This window comes from Myotis myotis, unplaced genomic scaffold (assembly GCF_014108235.1).
Source record: "Myotis myotis isolate mMyoMyo1 unplaced genomic scaffold, mMyoMyo1.p scaffold_m19_p_4, whole genome shotgun sequence".
Taxonomy (NCBI): domain Eukaryota; kingdom Metazoa; phylum Chordata; class Mammalia; order Chiroptera; family Vespertilionidae; genus Myotis; species Myotis myotis.
The window spans coordinates 10484951-10505293 of NW_023416346.1; the positions used below are offsets into that span (position 1 = coordinate 10484951).

The 20343-nt window shown below is 41.1% G+C and overlaps 1 protein-coding gene across 2 annotated transcripts; it reads right to left on the minus strand.

Moving 5' to 3' along the window:
- Positions 1-14981: 14981 nt before the first annotated feature.
- On the minus strand, positions 14982-19756 carry SPIN3 (spindlin family member 3). 2 transcript variants are annotated; one of them, XR_004967000.1, is made up of 3 exons: positions 19522-19756; positions 17947-19318; positions 14982-15815 (listed from the first exon to the last, which is right to left on the minus strand). XR_004967000.1 is itself a non-coding variant. In XM_036305889.1 (2 exons), the coding sequence occupies exon 2, from the start codon at positions 19123-19125 to the stop codon at positions 18349-18351; it is 777 nt and encodes a 258-aa protein (XP_036161782.1). In that variant the 5' UTR covers positions 19126-19318; positions 19522-19756; the 3' UTR covers positions 14982-18348. The 2 variants fall into 2 exon arrangements, 1 of the variants encoding a protein (XP_036161782.1); XM_036305889.1 differs by having other exon boundaries at positions 14982-19318.
- Positions 19757-20343: the final 587 nt, after the last annotated feature.

Consider the following 20343-nt stretch of genomic DNA (forward strand, 5'->3'; position numbering starts at 1 on the left):
GTGCGTGCAGCTGATTGATGTTTCGCTCTCACATTGATGTTTCTCTCTCTCCCTCTCCCTTCCTCTCTCTCTAAAAATCAACAAAAATCTTCTTTTTAAAGGGTTGTAAAAAGATGAAATGGAATTTAGTAAATGAAAGGAAACAGGAGCAAGCATAGGCTTGCTCTGAGGATTGCAAGAGGGCATTTCCCCCTCTTTTTACCAATACTTAAGGGGAAATGAAAATCACCATAAAAGGGAAAACTAAGAAGGCCTTTGTGGATACTTTGTCTTTACCTAATATTCACCAATATCCTTTAAATCTTGATGCACCAGCTGAAATTAAGCTCATTATACAAGATTACTTATACAAGATTACTCCATCCCCAGCAGGCGGCACGCAGGAGGCAGCCAATCGATGTTAATGTTTCTCGCTCACCAATGTTTCTATCCCTCCCCCTCTCCCTTCCTCTCTCTCTAAAATCAATAAAAACAGAAAAAAAGGGGCACTTATGATTCCATGTATGAGCCCCTGCAATTCTCCTATTCTTCCAGTAAAGAAACTTAATGGTAAAAGATGGAGATTTGTACAGGAAGTCAGAGCTAAAAGTAAAATAGCTATTCCCAGACATTCTGTAGTTCTGTACCCTATTACCAGCCATTCCTGAGGACTGCCAATTATTTTTCAGTAATGCATTCATGTAGTGCCTTTTTTCAGAATTTCTGTAGAAAAAGACAGATAATACCTCCTTACCTTCACCTGGGAAGATCACTAATTTACTTGGACTTAATACCCAGGGATATACAGAGTTCCACCTATTTCTTTCAAATACTAAAGGCTGATTTAAATGATGTTGATTTTCCCAGAGGTTCCAATTTATTCCAATATGTGTATGATTTACTTTTATGCTTTAGCACATTAATAGACTTCCCAAAGGACACAATTTACCCATTACAACAGCTAGCCATAAAAGGACATGAGGTCTCAAAGGACACGCTTTCATTCTGTTTGCCCCAAGTAAAATACTTTAGTCATCTTATATCTAAAGATAGGCTGCTAATTAACCATGAAATACTCAGAGGAATCTTCTCCTTTCCTCTTCCAAGAACAAGAAGCAACTTAGAGGTTTTGTGGGGTTGACTGGATACGCTTGCAACTGGGTTCCAAATTTTTCATTAATGGCGCAACCTCTATATGGCTTGTTAAAATCAGATCAACCTGATTTAATCCAATGGAATCCTGAAGTGAAACAAGCCATAGAATCTCTACAGGAAGAATGCTTTAAAGTTTTTGCTTTTGGACACCTTAATCATAAATTTCCTTTCTTTCTTTTCATACATGAAAATAAATGAAATGCTTTAGGAGTCCTAAGTCAGAAATATAGACCTATGGGATATTAAAGCCCATAATTAGACCCGGTAGCAAAGGCTTTTCCCTCCTGTATGAGAGTCATCTCTACTACAGCCATGTTTTGCAAACAAACAGGAGATAGTTATGGGTTCTCCTTTAACCATTTATGTTCCTCATTTTGTTGAATCTTTGCTAAACTCTTAGGATACTCAGCATTACTCAGTCAGCCAACCGTTTTCTTATGAAGTACTCCTGCTTTCTGCACATAAAATTACTGTAGCTTGATGTAACAGTCTTAACCCAGCAACTTTACTACCTTTATTAAAGGGTGAAGACAGCCATGATTGCATTTTACTTACTGAACACTGTATTTAATCCTCACCCAAGGATATGTTTTATTGGAGAGAGAGAGAGAGAGAGAGAGAGAGAGAGAGAGAGAGAGAGAGAGAGAGAGAGAGACATTGATGTGAGAGAGAAACATCAATCAGTTTCATATGCACCCTGAGCAGGGATCAAACCCACAACCTAGGTATGTGGCCTGATTGGGAATTGAATCCATAACCATTTTGGTGTATGCGACAATGCTCTAGCCAGGGCATTGAAAAAATTCTCCCCCACTCCTTTTTATTGAATTTAGTGGTTTCAGGTGTACAATTCTACAACACATCATCTGTACACTATATTGTGTGTTCATTACCCCAAGTCAAGTCTCTGTCCATCACCATTTATCCCCCCTTTACCTTCTCCACCTACCTTCACTCCCCCTCTCCCTGGCAATCACCACACTGTTGTCCATGCCCATCATTTTTTCCTCTTTTTTGCTTAATCCCTCCATTCCTCCCCCCCCCACACACACACACAGCTGTCAGCCTGCTCTCTATGGGTCTGTCACTAGTTGCTTGTTAGTTCATTTTTACTGAACACTTCCTTTTTTAAAAAAGAAAGTATTATTTATTCTATTATTTTTATCTATGTATATAAAAGCCTAAGCAACAATCCAACTGTTTGACCGTCCAAGCGTTTGAATGGCCAGCCAGTAGCTATGATGCACCCTGACCACCAGGGGGCAGATGCTCAATGCAGGAGCTGCAGAGCTGTGGTGACTTGGCAGCTGTGGTTCTTGGGTGACACACCCTGGGGAGGGAGCCTGATTCCAGGGTGTATCACCTGAGAACCGCCCCCTCGAAATCCTGGACCCCTTGGGGGATGTTGAAGATCTGGTTTCAGCCTGCCGGAGGGACCCCACTCACTCTGCAGACACCCTTCGAGCTGTGGTGCCACCTCAGGTGCAGCCAGCCGAGGAGGGACCACTGAAGGTTGGCTCCAGGGTGTGTCTGGCCCATCTTGCCCAGTCCCACCCTGCTGGCCAGTTTCTAATTAATTTCCTTTCAATGTGCACAAATCCGTGCACTGGGCATTAGTTTAAAATATATTTTTATTGATTTCAGAGAGGAAGGGAGAAGGAGAGAGAGATAGAAACCTCAATGATGAGAGAGAATCATTGATTGGCTGCTTCCTGCATGCTCCCTACTGGGGATTGAGTCCAAAACCTGGGCTTGTGGCCAGACTGGGAATCGAACCATGACCTTCTGGTTCATAGGTTGACGCTCAACCATTGAGCCACACTGGCTAGGCTACTGAACACTTTCTTGTTTGAATGATTTACAGGAAACTCTTATTGACTTAATTTGGTTTACAGATGGATCTTAAAGACTAACAGGGACGTTACAGAGCTGAATTTGCAGTAACTTCCATTGTGGATTTAACTGAAAGATTTTATTTACCTGAAATAAAATATGCCCGGCAAATCCAATTAATTGTTTTAACTCGAGCTTGTCAATTGATCAAAGATCCAATAGCCAATATTTACACCAATCATCTCTATGCCTCTGGTGTAACTCATGAATTTAGGAATGCTAAGGAAGCAATGAGGCTTCTTAACTTTCTAGGGGCAGTCTATAAAAATAAAAGCAGGTTGCAGAATTATTAGATGCCCTACAGCAATTGAGAAAATTTGCAAATATCAATATTTCAGGACATTCTAAAACTACCACCGTGGAAGCCAAAGGAAATCATTTAGCTGATGCTGCAGCAAAACAAGCAGCAATAAGCAATCAAATTATCCAGACATGAGAATGTTCTTTGCTCCCTGTTAAATTAATAAGATTCTTTTTTTTTTCAATTCCAAAGACAGCTACAGAAGAGTGAAAGGAGATATGGCAAAGAATATATACATTCCTATGTTCATAGCAGTGTTATTTACAATAGCTAAAACCTGGAAACAGCGCAAGTGTCCATCAGTAGATGAGTGGATAAAAAAGCTGTGTACGGCCCTAACCGGTTTGGCTCAGTGGATAGAGCATCGGCCTGCGGACTGAAGGGTCCCAGGTTCGATTCCGGTCAAGGGCATGTACCTTGGTTGCGGGCGCATCCCCAGTCGGGAGTGTGCAGGAGGCAGCTGATCGATGTTTCTCTCTCATCGATGTTTCTGGCTCTCTATCACTCTCTCTTCCTCTCTGTAAAAAATCAATAAAATATATTTTTTTAAAAAATAAAACAGCTGTGTACGCCGGTTTGGCTTAGTAGATAAAGTGTAAGCCTGCGGACCGAAGGGTCCTTGGCTTGACTGAGTGAAAAGCATGTACCTTGGCTGCAGGCTCCTCCCCGGCCCACGTCCTGGTCAGGGCGCATGCAGGAGGCAACCAATCGATGTGTTTCTCTCACATAAATATTTCTCTCTGTCTTTCCTTCTCTCTTCCACTCTCTCTGAAAATTAATGGAAAAATATCTTTGGGTGAGGATTTAAAAAAAAAGCTGTATACATTTACACAATGGAATACTATGCAACTGTGAAAAAAGGATTTCTTACCCTTTGAGACAGCACGGATGGACCTGGGGATTATTATGCTAAGCGAAATAAGCCAGTCAGAGAAAGACAAGTGTCAGATTATCTCACTCATATGTGGAATCTAATGAACAAAATAAACTGATGAACAACATAGATCCAGAGGCATGGATATGTGCAACAGACTGACAGATCTCAGAGGGGAGGGGTAGGGAGGCAGGAAGAGATTAACCAAAGAACTTATATGCTTAGACCATGCACACATAATGTGGTGAAGGCCTGGGGTGAGGCCAGGACTAGGTGAAGGGGGGCAAAGGGGGAGTCATGGGGGACATCTGTAATACGGTCAACAATAAAAATAACGCTTTACATTTACTAAAATAAAAACACCTCATAAGATTGTATCATAAATAAGCTTTACTGTATGTGCATTTTTAAAAAATTTGTGCTGCAAGAAACTGTATTTCTGGAAATTACTTTGTTCATAAATTTACCAACCTAAGGAATACTGGTTTAATAGACAATTCACAATTGCTTACGAAGAGACCAACATTCTGCCACCCTGATGCTGCTTTTTCAAGAATTGATTTAAAGCTGTTTATTAAGAAAAAAGACTCAGATAGAACATTTGGCCACCCCACCCCTTTTATAATCAAAAAGATTCAGACAGAGAAACTTGTTTCAGAAGGGGCATCTTAGGATGCAGCCTTCGCCTAATTACCTATAAGGGGATTAATTGCCTATACTTCAACATGTACATGAATTAACACATTGGGGTTCATGGAGTAAACAATATTATAAGAAAACCTCTCCTACTGTAACTCACAAAGTATATACCAGATGTTCTCTCTGTCCAAAATAGAATTTAGGAAAACCACCTCATGAATTTCAGGGATACAAATATGTTAGCTATAATTTGTATGTTCTCTCATTGGGTTGAGGCATTCTCTTGCAGGAGAGCAGCAGCCTTAATGGTAGTAAATTTTTATTGGAAAAAAATAATTCCCAGTTTGGGAATTCTCTCTGAGTTACATAGAGTGAGGCAAATAATGCAATTCATTTTTTAATATTTTTATTTATTTCATAGAGGAAGGGAGAGGGAGGGATAGAAACATCAATGATGAGAGAGAATCATTGATTGGCTGCATGTCCCCCACTGGGGATCAAGCCTGCAACCCAGGCATGTGCCCTTGACTGGAATTGAACCCAGGACCCTTTAGTCCACAGGTCAAAGCTCTATCTACTGAGCCAAACCAGCTATGGCTAATGCAATTCATTTTAACATATAGCCTATTCTACAGCATTTGCATTGTTCTTGTCACCCCTAGTCCTTGATTGGTGGAATTTACAAATGGTACAATTAAAAATTAACTAGTGTCACTCCAATAAATTCAATTAATAAAAACATTCATCACACCCTAGCCGGTTTGGTCATTTACTTCCATCACTCAGAGGAGGCACAGTATGGAAGTAAAATACTAAGGTGCAGAGGTGCATGCGGAGCGTGAGTCTGCGAACTGAAGGGTCCCAGTTTCGGTTCTGGCCAAGGGCACATGCCTGGGTTGTAGGCTCAATCCCCAGTAGGGGGCGTGCAGGAGGCAGCCGATCAATGATTCTCTCTCATCATTGATGTTTCTATCTCTCTATCCTTCTCCCTTCCTCTATGAAATCAATAAAAACATATTTTTTTAAAAAACCATTCATCACCAAGCATTTTACAGATTTTTTTCCTTGTGATGAGAATTTTAAAGATCTGCTCTCTTAGCTACTTTCAAATATATAATACAGTATTATTAATTATTGTTCTCATGATGTACATCATATCCCCATGACTTCTTTATTTTAAGTTGGGAAGTTTGTACCTTTAGATTCACTTCACCCGTTTTGCCTACCCTCAGCCCCTACTTCTGGCCCCCATTCAATCTGTTCTCTGTATATATGAGCAGACCAGCACATTCTATTCCGATAAGGATCTTGAAACTGGTCAAGTGATGGTCTCATGTGCGTCATCTTGGCCTTCATCATCCTGGTTCTATGGTTAAAGGTCAGCAAATCTCCTGGAACTGGGATGACGAAAGGTTGGAGACTGTATCTTTTGAAGTTAGTTCCTAGGATTCTTATACAAACATGCTGTTTATCTTCAAGCTACATATTACAGTCAGCATTTACAGTAACAATGTGTAAAGAATGGTGGAGTGGGTTATAATTCCCCACTGTTAGAATTTGAGGCTAAACACCTTTTTTAGATGAGAAATGTGAAACCATGGGTTAACCCCTTTAAGTTAAAAAAAGATTCCACATATAAGTGAGATCATATAGTTTTTTGTCTTTCTTTGTGTGACTTATTTCAATTAGCATAATGTCCTCAAGGTCCATTCATGTTGCAAATGGCAATATTTTATTCTTTTTATGGCTAAATAATATTCTGTTGTATGTGTATAATATATAAACATGTTATTTACCTATTGTGCACACTTAGGTTGTTTCTTTATCTTTGGTATTGTAAACAATGTAAATAATGCTAAATAAATGAAAAAGAATACTAAAATGACCATTGGGGTGCATACATTTTTCAAATTAAGTCTTTTTATTTTCTTTTGATAAATACTCAGAACTGGAATTGCTGGATTATATGGTAGTATCATTTTTTTTTTAAGAACTTTCACAGTGTTTTCCATAGTGGCTGAACCAATTTACATTCCAACCAATAATTCATAAAGGTTCCCTTTTTTCCACATCATAACCAGCACTTGTTAGTTGTCTTTTTTATAATAGCCATTCTAATAGATAGGAGGTGCTGTCTCTTTGTAGTTTTGATTTGCATTCTCTAATGATTAGTGATGTTGATCATCTTTTCTTGCACCTATTAGCCATTGGCTTGTCTTCTTTGGGGAAAAAAAAATGTCTATTCAGATCCTCTGCCCATTTCTTTGTCAGGAACAAGACAAGGATGTCCACTTTTACCACTAGTATTCAACATAGTACTGAAAGTCCTTGCCACAGCAATCAGATAAGAAAAAGAAATAAAAGGCATCCTAATATGAAAAGAAGTAAAACTGGCACTATTTGCAGATGACACAATACTATATATAGAAAACCCTAAAGAATACACCCAAAATAAACGAATTAATAAAAGAAATCAGAAAAACAGCAGTATACACAATTAATATATAGAAATTGGTCATGGAGGAGAAACCAAGATGGCAGCATAGGTAAACACCAGAGTTTGCTGCCTCGAACAACCACTTCAAAAATACAACTAAAAGACAGAACGGACATCATCCAGAACCACAGGAAGGCTGGCTGAGTGGAAATTCTACAACTAGAAGGAAAGAGAAAAGCATACTGAGACTCAGAGGAGGCACAGTATGGAAGTAAAATACTAAGGTGCAGAGGTGCATGCGGAGAGGGCTGGTGGCTGAGGGCGTGGTTGTCGTTTTCAATCAGGAGGGAGTCTCAGGCTCTGAGCTCCAGTTCTTGGCGAGTCTCTAGGGACCCAGACTCATATGGGAGAAGCGGGACAGTCTGGCATCAGTCAGAACTCGAGGGCAGCTTTCTCTCCAAGGGGCTTGCAGTGATTACCGGGACACTGAGAAGCAGAGCCTCTGAGGGCAAGACTGAGAGCAGCCATAACTGCTAGCCCCGCCCTGTTGATCCTGTGGGACCCACCCCGCCCAAGTCCTGCAGGGAGGCTTTTGCTGGATAGCCTCAGGCAAAGGCTAGATTAGCACCTCCCTAGAGATCCAGGAGCCAGGAAACCCGGAGGTCAGAGTGGGACCATCCAGTTTGCAGCTCCATGGAACCATAAAAGACACACTCAGGGGGCAGACTCAGTGAGCACCAAAGCCCCATTGAAGCAAGTCCTGCCCCAGAGGGGTGTCTCCAGCACAGAAGTTCTCCCACTGCAGACACAGCTGATTCTCACAGCCAATTGGCCTGGAGGTCAATTCCTCCCAGTGATAACTACAACAATCAAGGCTTAACTACAACAAGACTGTACACAAAGACCACAGGGGGGTGCACCAAGAGTGTCCTCCTCAGGTAATTGGGGAGGCTGAATCACTGGGAGCTAGAGGACACTCAGCACAGAAAACCACTTTATCAACACAGGGAAGCATAAAAAATGCAGAGACAAAGAAAAAGGACCCAAATGACAGAAATTGAGGAAAGCAAACTACTGGATATAGAGGTCAAAACCACAATTTTAAGGTTTTTCAAGAATTTTCTAGAAACTGCCGATAAACTACAAGAAATCTAATGAGACCCTTCGAGGTTGTGATAAAGGACCAACTAGAAATTAAGCATACACTGACTGAAATAAAGTATATTATACAGACTCCCAACAGCAGACTAGAGGATTGCAAGAATCAAGTCAACGATTTGAAATACAAAGAAGCAAAAAACACCCAACCGGAAAAGCAAAATGAAAAAAGAATCCAAAACTACAAAGATAGTGTAAGGAGCCTCTGGGACAGCTTCAAGCGTACCAACATCCGAATTATAGGGGTGCCAGAAGAAGAGGAGAGCAAGATATTGAAAACCTATTTGAAGAAATCATGACAGAAAACTTCCCCTACCTGGTGAAAGAAATAGACTTACAAGTCCAGGAAGCGCAGAGAACCCCAAACAAAAGGAATCCAAAGAGGACCACACCAAGACACATCATAAGTAAAATGCCAAGAGCAAAAGACAAAGAGAGAATCTTAAAAGCAGCAAGAGAAAGAAACTCAGTTACCTACAAGGGAATACCCATACAACTGTCAGCTGATTTCTCATCAGAACCTTTGCAGGCCAGAAGGGAGTGGCAAGAAATATTCAAAGTGATGAATGCCAAGAACCTACAACCAAGATTACTTTATCCAGCAAAGCTATCATTCAGAATTGAAGGTCAGATAAAGAGCTTCACAGATAAGAAAAAGCTAAAGGAGTTCATCACCACCAAACCAGTATTATATGAAATGCTGAAAGGTATCCTTTAAGAAGAGGAAGAAGAAGAAAAAGGTAAAGATACAAATTATGAACAACAAATACACATCTATCAACAAGTGAATCTGAAAATCAAGCGAATAATCTGATGAACAGAATGAACTGGCGATTATAATAGAATCAGGGGCATAGAAAGGGAGTGGACTGACTATTCTTGGGGGGGAAAGGGGTGAGGGGGATGCGTGAAGAGACTGGACAAAAATCGTGCACCTATGGATGAGGACAGTGGATGGGGAGTGAGGGAGGAGGGTGGGGTGGGAACTGGGTGGAGGGGAGTTATGGGGGGAAAAAAGAGGAACAACTGTAATAATCTGAACAATAAAGATTTAATTAATAAAAATAAATAAATAAATAAATAAATAAAAGGAAAAAAAGAGAAATTGGTCATGTTCCTGTACACTAATAATGAAGAATCAAAAGAAAACAATCCCATTCACAATTGCATCAAAAAAGAATAAAATGTCTAGGAATAAACTTAACTAAGGAGGTAAAAGACCTCTACTCTGATCAACAAATCAACAAACGTCAAGTGTTGGAGAGGATGTGGAGAAAAAGGAACCCTTGTGCACTGCTGGTGGGAATGCAGACTGGTGCAGCCACTGTGGAGAACAGTATGGAGTTTCCTCAAAAACTAAAAATGGAACTCCCATTTGACCCAGTGATCCCACTTCTAGGAATAGATCCCAAGAAACCAGAAACACCAATCAGAAAGGATGTATGCACCCCTATGTTCATAGCAGCACAATTCACCATAGCTAAGATTTGGAAAGAGCCTAAGTGCCCATCAGCAGATGAGTGGATTAGAAAACTGTGGTACATCTACACTATGGAATACTATGCTGCTGTAAAAAAAGAAGGAACTCTTACCATTTGCAACAGCATGGATGGAACTGGAGAGCATTATGCTAAGTGAAATAAGCCAGTCAATGAAGGAAAAATGCCACATGATCTCACTCATATGTGGAATATAATGAACAACATAAACTGATGAACAAAAACAGATCCAGAGACAGACCGTCAATCAGGCCGTCAAACCTCAGAGGGAGGGTAGGGGAGGGTGGGGGTAAAGGGGAGAGATCAACCAAAGGACTTATATGCTAGCATATAGGTCTAACCAATGGACACAGACAATAGGGGGGTGAGGGCATGAGGGGGGGGATGGGGGTATTGTGGTGATAAGGACACATATGAAATAACTTAATCAATAAAAAAATACTGTGTCAAAAAAAAGAAATTGAAGACACAAATAAATGGAAGGATACACCGTGCTCACATAGGAGGGAGGGATTTATATTGTTAAAGTGATCATATTACCCAAAGCAATTTACAGATTCAATGCAATTCTTATCAAAATACCAATATCGCCCTGACCAGTTTGGCTCAGTGGCTAGAGCATCAGCCTGTGGACTGAAGAGTCCCAGGTTCAATTCTGGTCAAGGGCATGTACCTTGGTTGTGGGCACATCCCCAGTAGGATGCAGCTGATGGATGTTTCTCTCTCATGGATGTTTCTAACTCTCTATCCCTCTCCCTTCCTCTCTGTAAAAAATCAATAAAATACATGTGTTTTTTTTAAATACCAATATCATTCTTCTCAGAACTAAAACAAACAATACTGAAATGTATATGGAACCAGAAAAGACCCCAAATAGCCAAAGCAATCTTGAGAAAAAGAAGAAAGTTGGAGATATCATCCTCCCTGATTTCAAACTATACTACAAAGTTATAATAATCAAAACAGTATGGTGCCGGCACAAAAATAGACACATAGATCAATGGAACAAAACAGAACACATAAATAAATCCTCACTTATATCTTTCAACATTTTGAACATGCTATTCCATTCTTTCTTGAACTGTAGAGTTTTAGCTGAGTTATCCAGTGATTACCTATTGGGGGATTCCTTTGTAGAATGTATTTCTTTCCCTGCCTGTCTTTAACAGTATTTCTTTTTTTAAAAACAACTCAAATTTATTCTATTACAGTTTTAGAAGTCAGCAGACACAACTGAGTCAGCAAGGCTGCAGCATTCCTTCTGATGGCTCTAGGAGATAATTTGTTTCCTTACCTTTTCTAACTTTTAGAAGCCACCTGCATTCCTAGGTTTAAGGCCCCTTCTTCTGTCTTCAAAGCCAGCAGTGTAACATCTTCAAATCTCTCGCTCTTGTTTCACCGTCACTCTCTTCCTCTCTCTGACTCTATTACCAGCATCAAATCTCCTTTTCTGACTGATCTTCCTGCTTTGTGATTACATTGGCCCCATATGAATAATCCAGAACAATCTCCCCATCTCAAGATAGCTAATAACACCTGTAAAGTCTCTTTTGCTATCTAAGATACCATAATCACAAGGTTTGGGAATTAGGACATGGATATATTGGGGGGAGGGGGGCATTATTCTGCCAAACAGAGTACCTGTGCTCTATGTCTCCTTATGTGAACTTCAGTAATATTTTTCTATATTATTTATTTTTAATTAAATTTAGAGGTAACATTGGTTAATAGCAATATATAATTTTCAGGTGCACAGCAGTATAATTTGATACCTTTATACTCTATAGCAGTGGTTCTCAACCTTCCTAATGCCGAGACCCTTTAATACAGTTCCTCATGTTGTGGTGACCCCCAACCATAAAATTATTTTCATTGCTACTTCATAACTGTCATTTTGCTACTTTTATGAATCGTAATGTAAATATCTGATATGCAGGATGTATTTTCATTGTTATAAATTGAACATAATTAAAGCATAGTGATTAATCACAAAAACAATATGTAATTATATATGTGTTTTCTGATGGTCTTAGGCGACCCCTGTGAAAGGGTTGTTCGACCCCCAAAGGGGTCACGACCCACAGGTTGAGAACCGCTGCTCTATAACATGTTACCCAACATAAGCTTAGTTTCCTTCTTTACCATATTTTTTTATTTATTGTTGACACTATTACAGATGTCCCTCATCCCCTCCCCAAGTTTAGCCACCTCCACCCAGCCCGTACACCTCCTCCTTCTGGCCATCACCACACTGTTGTCTGTGTCTATATATTTTATACTTTTTAGCAATTCACCCTCCTCCACCCCTTCTCTCTGGTAACCACCATTATGTTGTCAGTGGCTATGAGTTTGTTTTTGTTTGCTTTGCTAGTTTTTGTTACTTTTTTGCTTTTTACTCCACATATGAGTGAAAACATACATTTTTTTTGTCCTTTTCCACCTGTTTTATTTCACTTAGCATAATACTCTCAGGATCCATCCATATAGTCACAAATGGCTTAATTTCCTAGATCAGTGTTTTTCAATCAGTATTGATGATGATGTTAAGAATCACCTGGGATGTTTAGTACTCATAGAGCTGTTTCAGGTTTCCCCACTTGCCTACCAAGATATTTTGATTCATTGAATCTAAGGCAGTGGTTCTCAACCTTGGCCGCACATTAGAATCACCTGGGAATCTTTTGAAAATCCTGATTTCTGGGCCTCATCCCCCAGAAATTCTGTTTCTTTGTTACTAATGTTGTGGCCCCACCCCGTAACAAAGAAACAGAATTTCCAGGGGATGAGGCCCAGAAATCAGGATTTTAAAAAGATTCCCAGGTGATTCTAATGTGAGGCCAAGGTTGAGAACCACTGCTCCAAGGTGAGGCTAGCAATTTATGTTTTAGGAAGTGCCCCAGGTATATTTATTATCAGGTAAGTTAAGGAAATAATGATTCTGTCCTCACACAATTGCCACCTACAACTTAGTGATTCTCAATGTGGGGGGTCCCAGGACCAGCAGCATCAGCCTCCTGTGAGAACTTGTTAGAAATGTATATCCTTAGACCCACCCTAGACTTGCTGAATCACAGTACCTGTTGGTGGGCCCCAGCAATCTGTACTTTAACAAGTTGTCCAGGTGATTCTAATAGGTGCTAAAGTTTGAGAACTATTATATTTTTAAAAACCTTTTTAAAATTGATTTTAGAGAGGAAGGGAGAGGGAGAGAGAGATGGAAACATCAATGATGAGAGAGAATCATTGATCAGTGGCCTCCTGCACGCCCCCTACTGGGGATCAAACCCACAACCTGGGCATGTGCCCTGACCAGGAATCAAACCCGGGACCCTTCAGTCCACAGGCCAACGCTCTATCCACTGAGCCAAACCAGCTAGGGCAAGAGCTATTATATTAAACAAAGTCCAATTCTAGCCAACAACAAACAGTTTAACCCCAGAACTTCCAGGCACAAGATGAAATAAGGTGAAGTGGCCTGGTAAAGCACTCCATCTCCCAAGAAGTATATTCACCAAAGATATGTCTCCAAGGGAGACCCTTTTAGAGAACCAAAAGAGCCTGGCTGACCAGAGGACTTACTTTACTGCCAGAGCAGGGAGTCCTTGTCTAACAGGTTATGATATTCTCTTAACCAGAAACTGTATTTTTTCTACTTCCTCCCTTTTTAAAATGGTAGTTTTCCCCTGGTCATTTCTCCCCAATTGCATATTGGGTATGTTGGGGTGCGGGGTAGTTTATAATTTAACTGCAGGTGACAAGACTGCTAGCATGATGGATCTGAAGATGGCTGCATATCAACTAGAGATCTAAATGCTAAAATGCAGTAACTGGGTAAGACTAGGTTTTTCCCCTTTGAAAACATAAATTCACTACATGTAGGTGTGGGCATTTTTCAAAGTAGATACGTGGGAAGAAAGGTGTCCCTGGATGCTTGCTACCCAAAATAAGAAGCAATACTAGACATTTGTGATTGGTTCATGGCATTCACTCCTCATGCCCTTGATTTTACTAGGAATCCATTTGGTTCGAGGGAGATACATCTTAGGATTCGGGAATGGAACACATGCCCTGGCTAAGCCATTCAGTGCATTGCATTTAATCCACAAGACGTCAGTGACTGATCCAGATATGTGACCTAAGCCATTTAAGAATGCATCACAGCACACAGGTTATTTATTTTTGTCTAGACTGGAACTGCGGTAGCTTGGAACTGCTGGTCCAATTTTGCTACCATTGAGGAAAGGAAAACTGAGAATGAAATTGACATATAGAGTAGGGAAAACCCTAAATAATCACACTGAGCCTGAGCCTCAATCAAACTATGCCTGAAGCCCATCTAACCCCTGGATTATTTTAGTTACATGAATTAATGATGTTTGGTAACCGTTTAAACCTGTTTAAAATAGGTTTCCTGTTACATGCAGTAAAGCATTATATTAGAAAAGGCAAATAAAAACTATCATAAATTTGCATATGACAGTATATGTGAGTGCAAGTTGGAATAAAAAATATTGTTCATTTTTGGGTTACTTATTATATTACCTTAACTTTTTCCCACAGCTTCAATTTATAGTTGAGTTCCCCTTTAACTTACCTCAATAAAAATATACAGGCCTCTCTCAAGGAGTTCCTTCCACAGAATCCATCACGTTCACATACATTTCACTTTCTACTAGTTAGAAAGATTTGCCAGGCAGAAATGGTGGGTTTTCAGGGACGTGTAAGTTTTCATTAAACCAGATTCGGGTTTGGAGGTTTGAATTAGCCACACCTCCTTCCCCTCTAGATTCTAAATCAACTAAAAATTACACACATATCACCAGCCTGGTGTGGCTCAGTGGTTGAGGGTTGACCTACGAACCAGGAGGTTACAGTTCCATTCCCGGTCAGCGCACATGCCCAGGTTGCAGGCTCCATCTCCAGTGGGGTGGCATGGAGGAGGCAGCTGATCAATGATTCTCTCTCATCATTGATGTTTCTCTCTCTCCCTCTCCCTTCCTCTCTGAAATAAATAATAAAAAATACTCACAGGCATCAAAGTGGGATTAAATATCAGCTTTAATATATTGTTAAGTGAAAAAGCAAAATTCAGAACAGCATGTATAATATGCCACCATTAGTATAAAAAAACTGATATACACACATACATACATAATATGCTTGTACATACATGGATTATCTCTGAAAGCATACATAGTAACTGGTAACAGTGGTTACCTTGGAAAGTGGGACTGAGGGACTGAGGTAAGGGTGAGAAGGGGGAAAGAAAATTAGTTTTTACTCTATAACCTTTAGTACCATTTCATTTTTACCAAAAACAGGTGTTTTTCTCCAAAAACAATTTATATATTAACATTTTTAAAAGAAAAAATTGATACCAGCTTTATTACTGATAGATCTGGACTGGAGAACATGCTTTGGACCTGAGCCTGAAATGTAGTTCTACCCCAAGTCGAAAGTAGACATTTACTCAGCCATGTAGTGAAGGGGCTACCTTCTTTCCCATACCTTGCTGTGAGAAAAGGAGCTGAAGAGCCAAGAGGGGACTAGGCTGCTTATCCATAATAACCCTTTTTTCAATTTTACCAAGTTATTCCTCCTCCCAGATGTAAGATTGAATGAGGGGCAAGTGGAGGTGGGTAGAAGTTTTCTTTCAAATACTTGTGAGAGTCCTTTATTTTTTTTCTTGAGTCAGGAACACGGAGAGAGATATAAGATAGACCACATCATATCCATGGACTTTTTGTTCTCTAAGCCATAGTGGTCAACACCCAAGACTATGGCTGTCCCCTATTGGGGAAGACCAACATTATCTTAGGAATATCCTGCTTCCATCTGTGGAAGACTGGTGAGCAGTTCTGTTTTTGACCCTAGAAGGCTCTGAAATAAGTCAGAATAGAGCAGTAATTAAAATTAATTCCAAGGTTACATTATACCCCAGGCTGAAAATTCACTCACTATTTTATCCCTAATTTATAATTATGTCCAACCACATTATATGATTTAGTTTACAAAGATTACACAATGAACCCCAAAGATAGCATATTAAAATACTCCAAAAATTAGAATATCAACTACATAATGAAAATGCCTTAATTTGAACTATATAAAACCCACTCTAATGATTAAACTCCAAGGGAGAAAGGAATGCTCCTAATTAAATTTCCATTTTAAAGTCCAAAGGAATTAAAGTCCAAAATTTTGCCTTTCACAATTTCTTGTTTTTCTCATTTCAGCATACGGATCCCACAGAGACGTCTGGACAGATGTACAGTTCCTTCAGCAGCCACAGCCTGGGCTGTCTTCATCTTGATTAAGTGTAGTTCCTTCAGGACTTTAGAAGCTGAATTAATCTAACCCCACAACTGCATGTTATATATTTTTAAGAGTCCACAGTATCAATAGGTCAAAAGATGACCACAGGCCTCACAGGCATTGCTCAGTGGTTGAGCGTCGATCTATGAACCAGAAGGTCATGGGTTCTATTCCCATTCAGGGCACATGCCCAGGTTGAGGGCTCGATCCCCAGTGTGTGGCGTGCAGGAGGCAGCCCATCCATGATTCTCTCTCATCATTGATATTTCTATCTCTCCCTCTCTTTACCTCTCTGAAATCAATGAAAATATATTTCAAAAAAGATGACCCCAGTATCATCTTCACACCCCAAAATCAGAAAGCACACTAATTCCCAGACACTGGAAGCAAACTTATGTTACCAGGACTTAATACATAGGACAGAGAAAACATGGGAGAAAAGAGACTGTTTTCTTGGTTTCATCCTCAGCAGGATGCTAGTCTGTCTGTGCCAGCAGTCCAGAATCCATGACCTGTGAACTTAAACTAACTTGGGAGATATTTCCCAAGTGTTTGATTGTATTGCCACACGTCCCAGCCCCATATTTGCAGAAGTCCAAGGCCTGTCTGTTACTGTTAATGGAGCTTGTACAGAGACCCAGTGTGAAAATGTTGGCTTTTGCCAGGTGCTTCTCTCTAAAACCTTACTTATTTTTAACATTTCCCCTAGGCTTTGGTTAGCCTTTACCAGTGCCTTCAATAATGGAAGGTACAGTACCCATTCCATTACTTACTTTTCTGCCGCAGTAGGGCTCACCCTTTTCTGCAGATGAATATCTTAGGACCAGCCAACAAAGAGGATAAAGTTGAAAAACAAAACACTAAGAAGTACCCATTGGATTTCTATCTACCAATGCCAGCATTGCGCTCTTAAAACATCATTAAGCCTATTGATCATCTGGCACTGATTCTAGTCTATGTGTTCCATAGTTCTCCTGGGACAACATAAAAGATGAGCCCACCAGATCATACGAGGAAGTCTTTCTTAGTTCTAGCAAGTGTCTTGCCCACCTCATATGCTGGGACTCAAAAGTTCCCTAAGAATCAAATCTAAAACTATCTAAAAGTTCTCAGAGTATCTCTCGGTATAGGAAAAAAATCTGTATCTCAGCCTGATTCCAGGTTTTGCTCTTTTAATTTTGAGGTCCTGGACCAACTTGACAACACTTGATAAACTCAGGCTTTACCATGTGACTGAGAACTCTAGCTAAATCCTGGCTTAATGTTCCATTGGGTTGGCAAAGCCTACTTGTGCTAAAGTCTGCCTGCAGGGCCTGTGTTTGTTAAAACCCACTCCATGTCTACAGGTCCTACCCAGAGTTATTGCAGACAACAGAGGATCTAATACCATTGATGAAAAACCTTGATTTCTCCACTTGGGAGTTCGGTTCCCAAATGCTTGCCCTCTTATTAATTTCATAAGGTTTCTCGGCCTATACTTATATACTAAAGTGAAAAGTAATTACCCTCTTGATTTTGCAACAAGTTGAGCAATAGACGTAAGAACCAGAAAGGGAGCAATACGTTATTCTTACTCTCAGTACAGATAGAATTGAAAATGCAACTTGGACAGGAGACCAAAATGGCTTCCCACTCTTCCTCACATTACACTTTGAAGCTACTTAGAGGGAAGAGTTAAAGTTGCAAAGAAACTTACCCAGCCGGTCATACCTAATATCTCCAGAAGCTTCATAGTTCAATGGGTAGAGAGAGTCCGAGCGCCCAAAAGAATGAGGCAACAGGTGTTCACCTACATTTAAACTATTAACACCAGCAAAGATAGAAGTATGGGCCAATGGATGTCAGACTTTACCCTTCTCACTAATTAGATAAATCAATCATTCTCCTGTGGGGAGGAACCTGTAAAAAAAAAGGATGGAGAGAAGGGCAAAAGGTTTCTTCCAAAAATGTCTGCGTTTCAGTTCCTTTTTCTTTGGCCAGGCAAAAAGCATGCAGAAAGCGAGAAGATGGTTCTTACAAATTGGAAAGCAATCAAGACTGTGTGTGTGCACAGATTTTACAAATAGTCTCACATATTTGGCAAATTTCAAAATGACTTCTAAGTTGTTTTTACTAAATCGTAGACATAGATATGGAAATCGTCGTCAAATTTGATGAAGTACACAGAGGGTTTTGCTTCTACCTGATGAATGACCATGCCAGTTCTCTTGGAGCCATCATCTTTGGCATATTCCACCTGTTTACCTACTAGGCTGTCTATGACTTCTCCTGGCTCCCTCTCTGCAGGAGAAGAATCATTGGCATCAGGAAGGATGCGTAGGTCACCGTCTTTATAATCATCTAAGAGCTGGTACATATATAAAACAGGATCCTTCTCATAGGTAATGTAAAACCATGTTTTCATGACAGGTGCCTGAGCCAAGACCATCCCCCTCCATTCATTTTTGGAACCTTCCTCTGTCTCAAAAATATGTTCCACTGCTTTGCCGATCAGAATTTCTGTTAAGTGTGAATCACTGATTGTAGATGATGCAATTCTATTAGGAAAGACTTCAAGTGATGACACCCTTTCATCGTTATGCAGTTCCAATCCATAAACACAGTCAAAGCCATCATATTTGATAAGATACAGAGAGGGATTTACAGGTACCTGATCCAGAACGGTTCCCTTCCACTGTACTAGAGGCTCATCTCCGTCTTTCCATCCGTGCCGAATTCTGCAGCCCACGATGTTCCTCCGAGGCTGGGAGGGGGGCCTGCTCCTGTGTCTCTTGTGTGCAGCCTTTCTCTTCATCACGGAAACGGGCACACCGGCATGCCTTGAGCCTGTTCTGGACCGCTGCTCTGCAGCCGCCTTTGCGAACGGCGGCTTCATGCCTGAGAGGAGCACAGCGGCAAGGCAGGCCAAGAAATGAAATTGAGACAAAATCAATTCAAAGTATGACACGGTGAGCTTTGTCTCCTAATTAGTGCATTCCGTGCACCCACGCCTAAGTTTCTCCTGAAAGCTGGAAATCAAGGTATCCTGGCGTGTGCCTGCAGTAACCTTCCTCCCCGGTTCGTTCCAGCTACGCAAGAGAGAGAGAGAGAGAGAGAGAGAGAGAGAGAGAGAGAGAGAGAGAGAGAGAGAGAGAGAGAGAGAGAGAGAGAGTTGTCGTTAGGGTCAAAGAAATAGGGGGCATCCTCTATTCCTCCCACCCGGCTTCCAACACTGTGCCAAGTGGCACAGACTCCCCAAAGCCTCACGTGCCCAAATCCAGCACTTTGCTACCTTCGCTGTGTGCCTGAAGGGGAGAGATGATCAGCAGGCGCCAAGAAGGGAGCTCGCCAAAGCTGGTGGAGGAGGATCCGTAGACGAAGTGCGTGGCAGGCAGGCGAAGAGGATGGCGGCTGCGTCTCCAGCACGGAGCTCAGGGGCCCGCTGCGTCCCAGTCGGCAGCAGAGGCCCCTGTGCCACTTCGGGATCCCACCAGCCGCTGCTGCTGCAGCAGTCTCCTCCCTCTCCGTATCTCAGCTTCCTGCCAGGAGAGTGGCCTCCCCTTCCTGCCAAACAACGTGTGCCCTCCTCCCCCAACTCTCACGCCCACCTCTGCCCGGAGCTCGGGAAGCGCTTCTTGGTTCCCGTACCTGCCCCTTTCCAAATCAGGAGCAGCCCAGCTCACATCCCCCCTAGCGTCTCTTTCTCCAGTTCAGAGCCCCTGGGCTTCCCACTCCCACACTACCTTAGCCCAACCTCGGTGCCCCTGCCCCATCTGCTTTCCATCTTCTAGGAATTCGCCCTTTCCTTTACCCCGTGCTTTTCTGGAGTTATTCTTTATATACAGAAACCTGCCCCTCCTGTCATTTAAAGGGATTTGTGGTAGAATGAGAGAAATGCACTACTGCTCAGTCTGCCATCTTGACCCAATCTCTAGGTAATTTTAATTCTCTGGTCATTCCCAGACTTTACTTCTTGAGGATAATTTTTTTTTCTTTTCTCTTTCTCTCCTTTTTTTTCACGATTGCAGTGTGGGCATGGTGCAAGACTCAGAAAATTGACATGAAGAAAATCAAGTGTAAGCTCACCTCCCATTCCCCACACCTCAGAGCAAAC

What these genes read in the sequence shown, in the direction of transcription:
- SPIN3 (XM_036305889.1), bottom strand. Translation starts at nt 19,125, where the DNA reads ATGAAGCCGCCGTTCGCAAAGGCGGCTGCAGAGCAGCGGTCCAGAACA.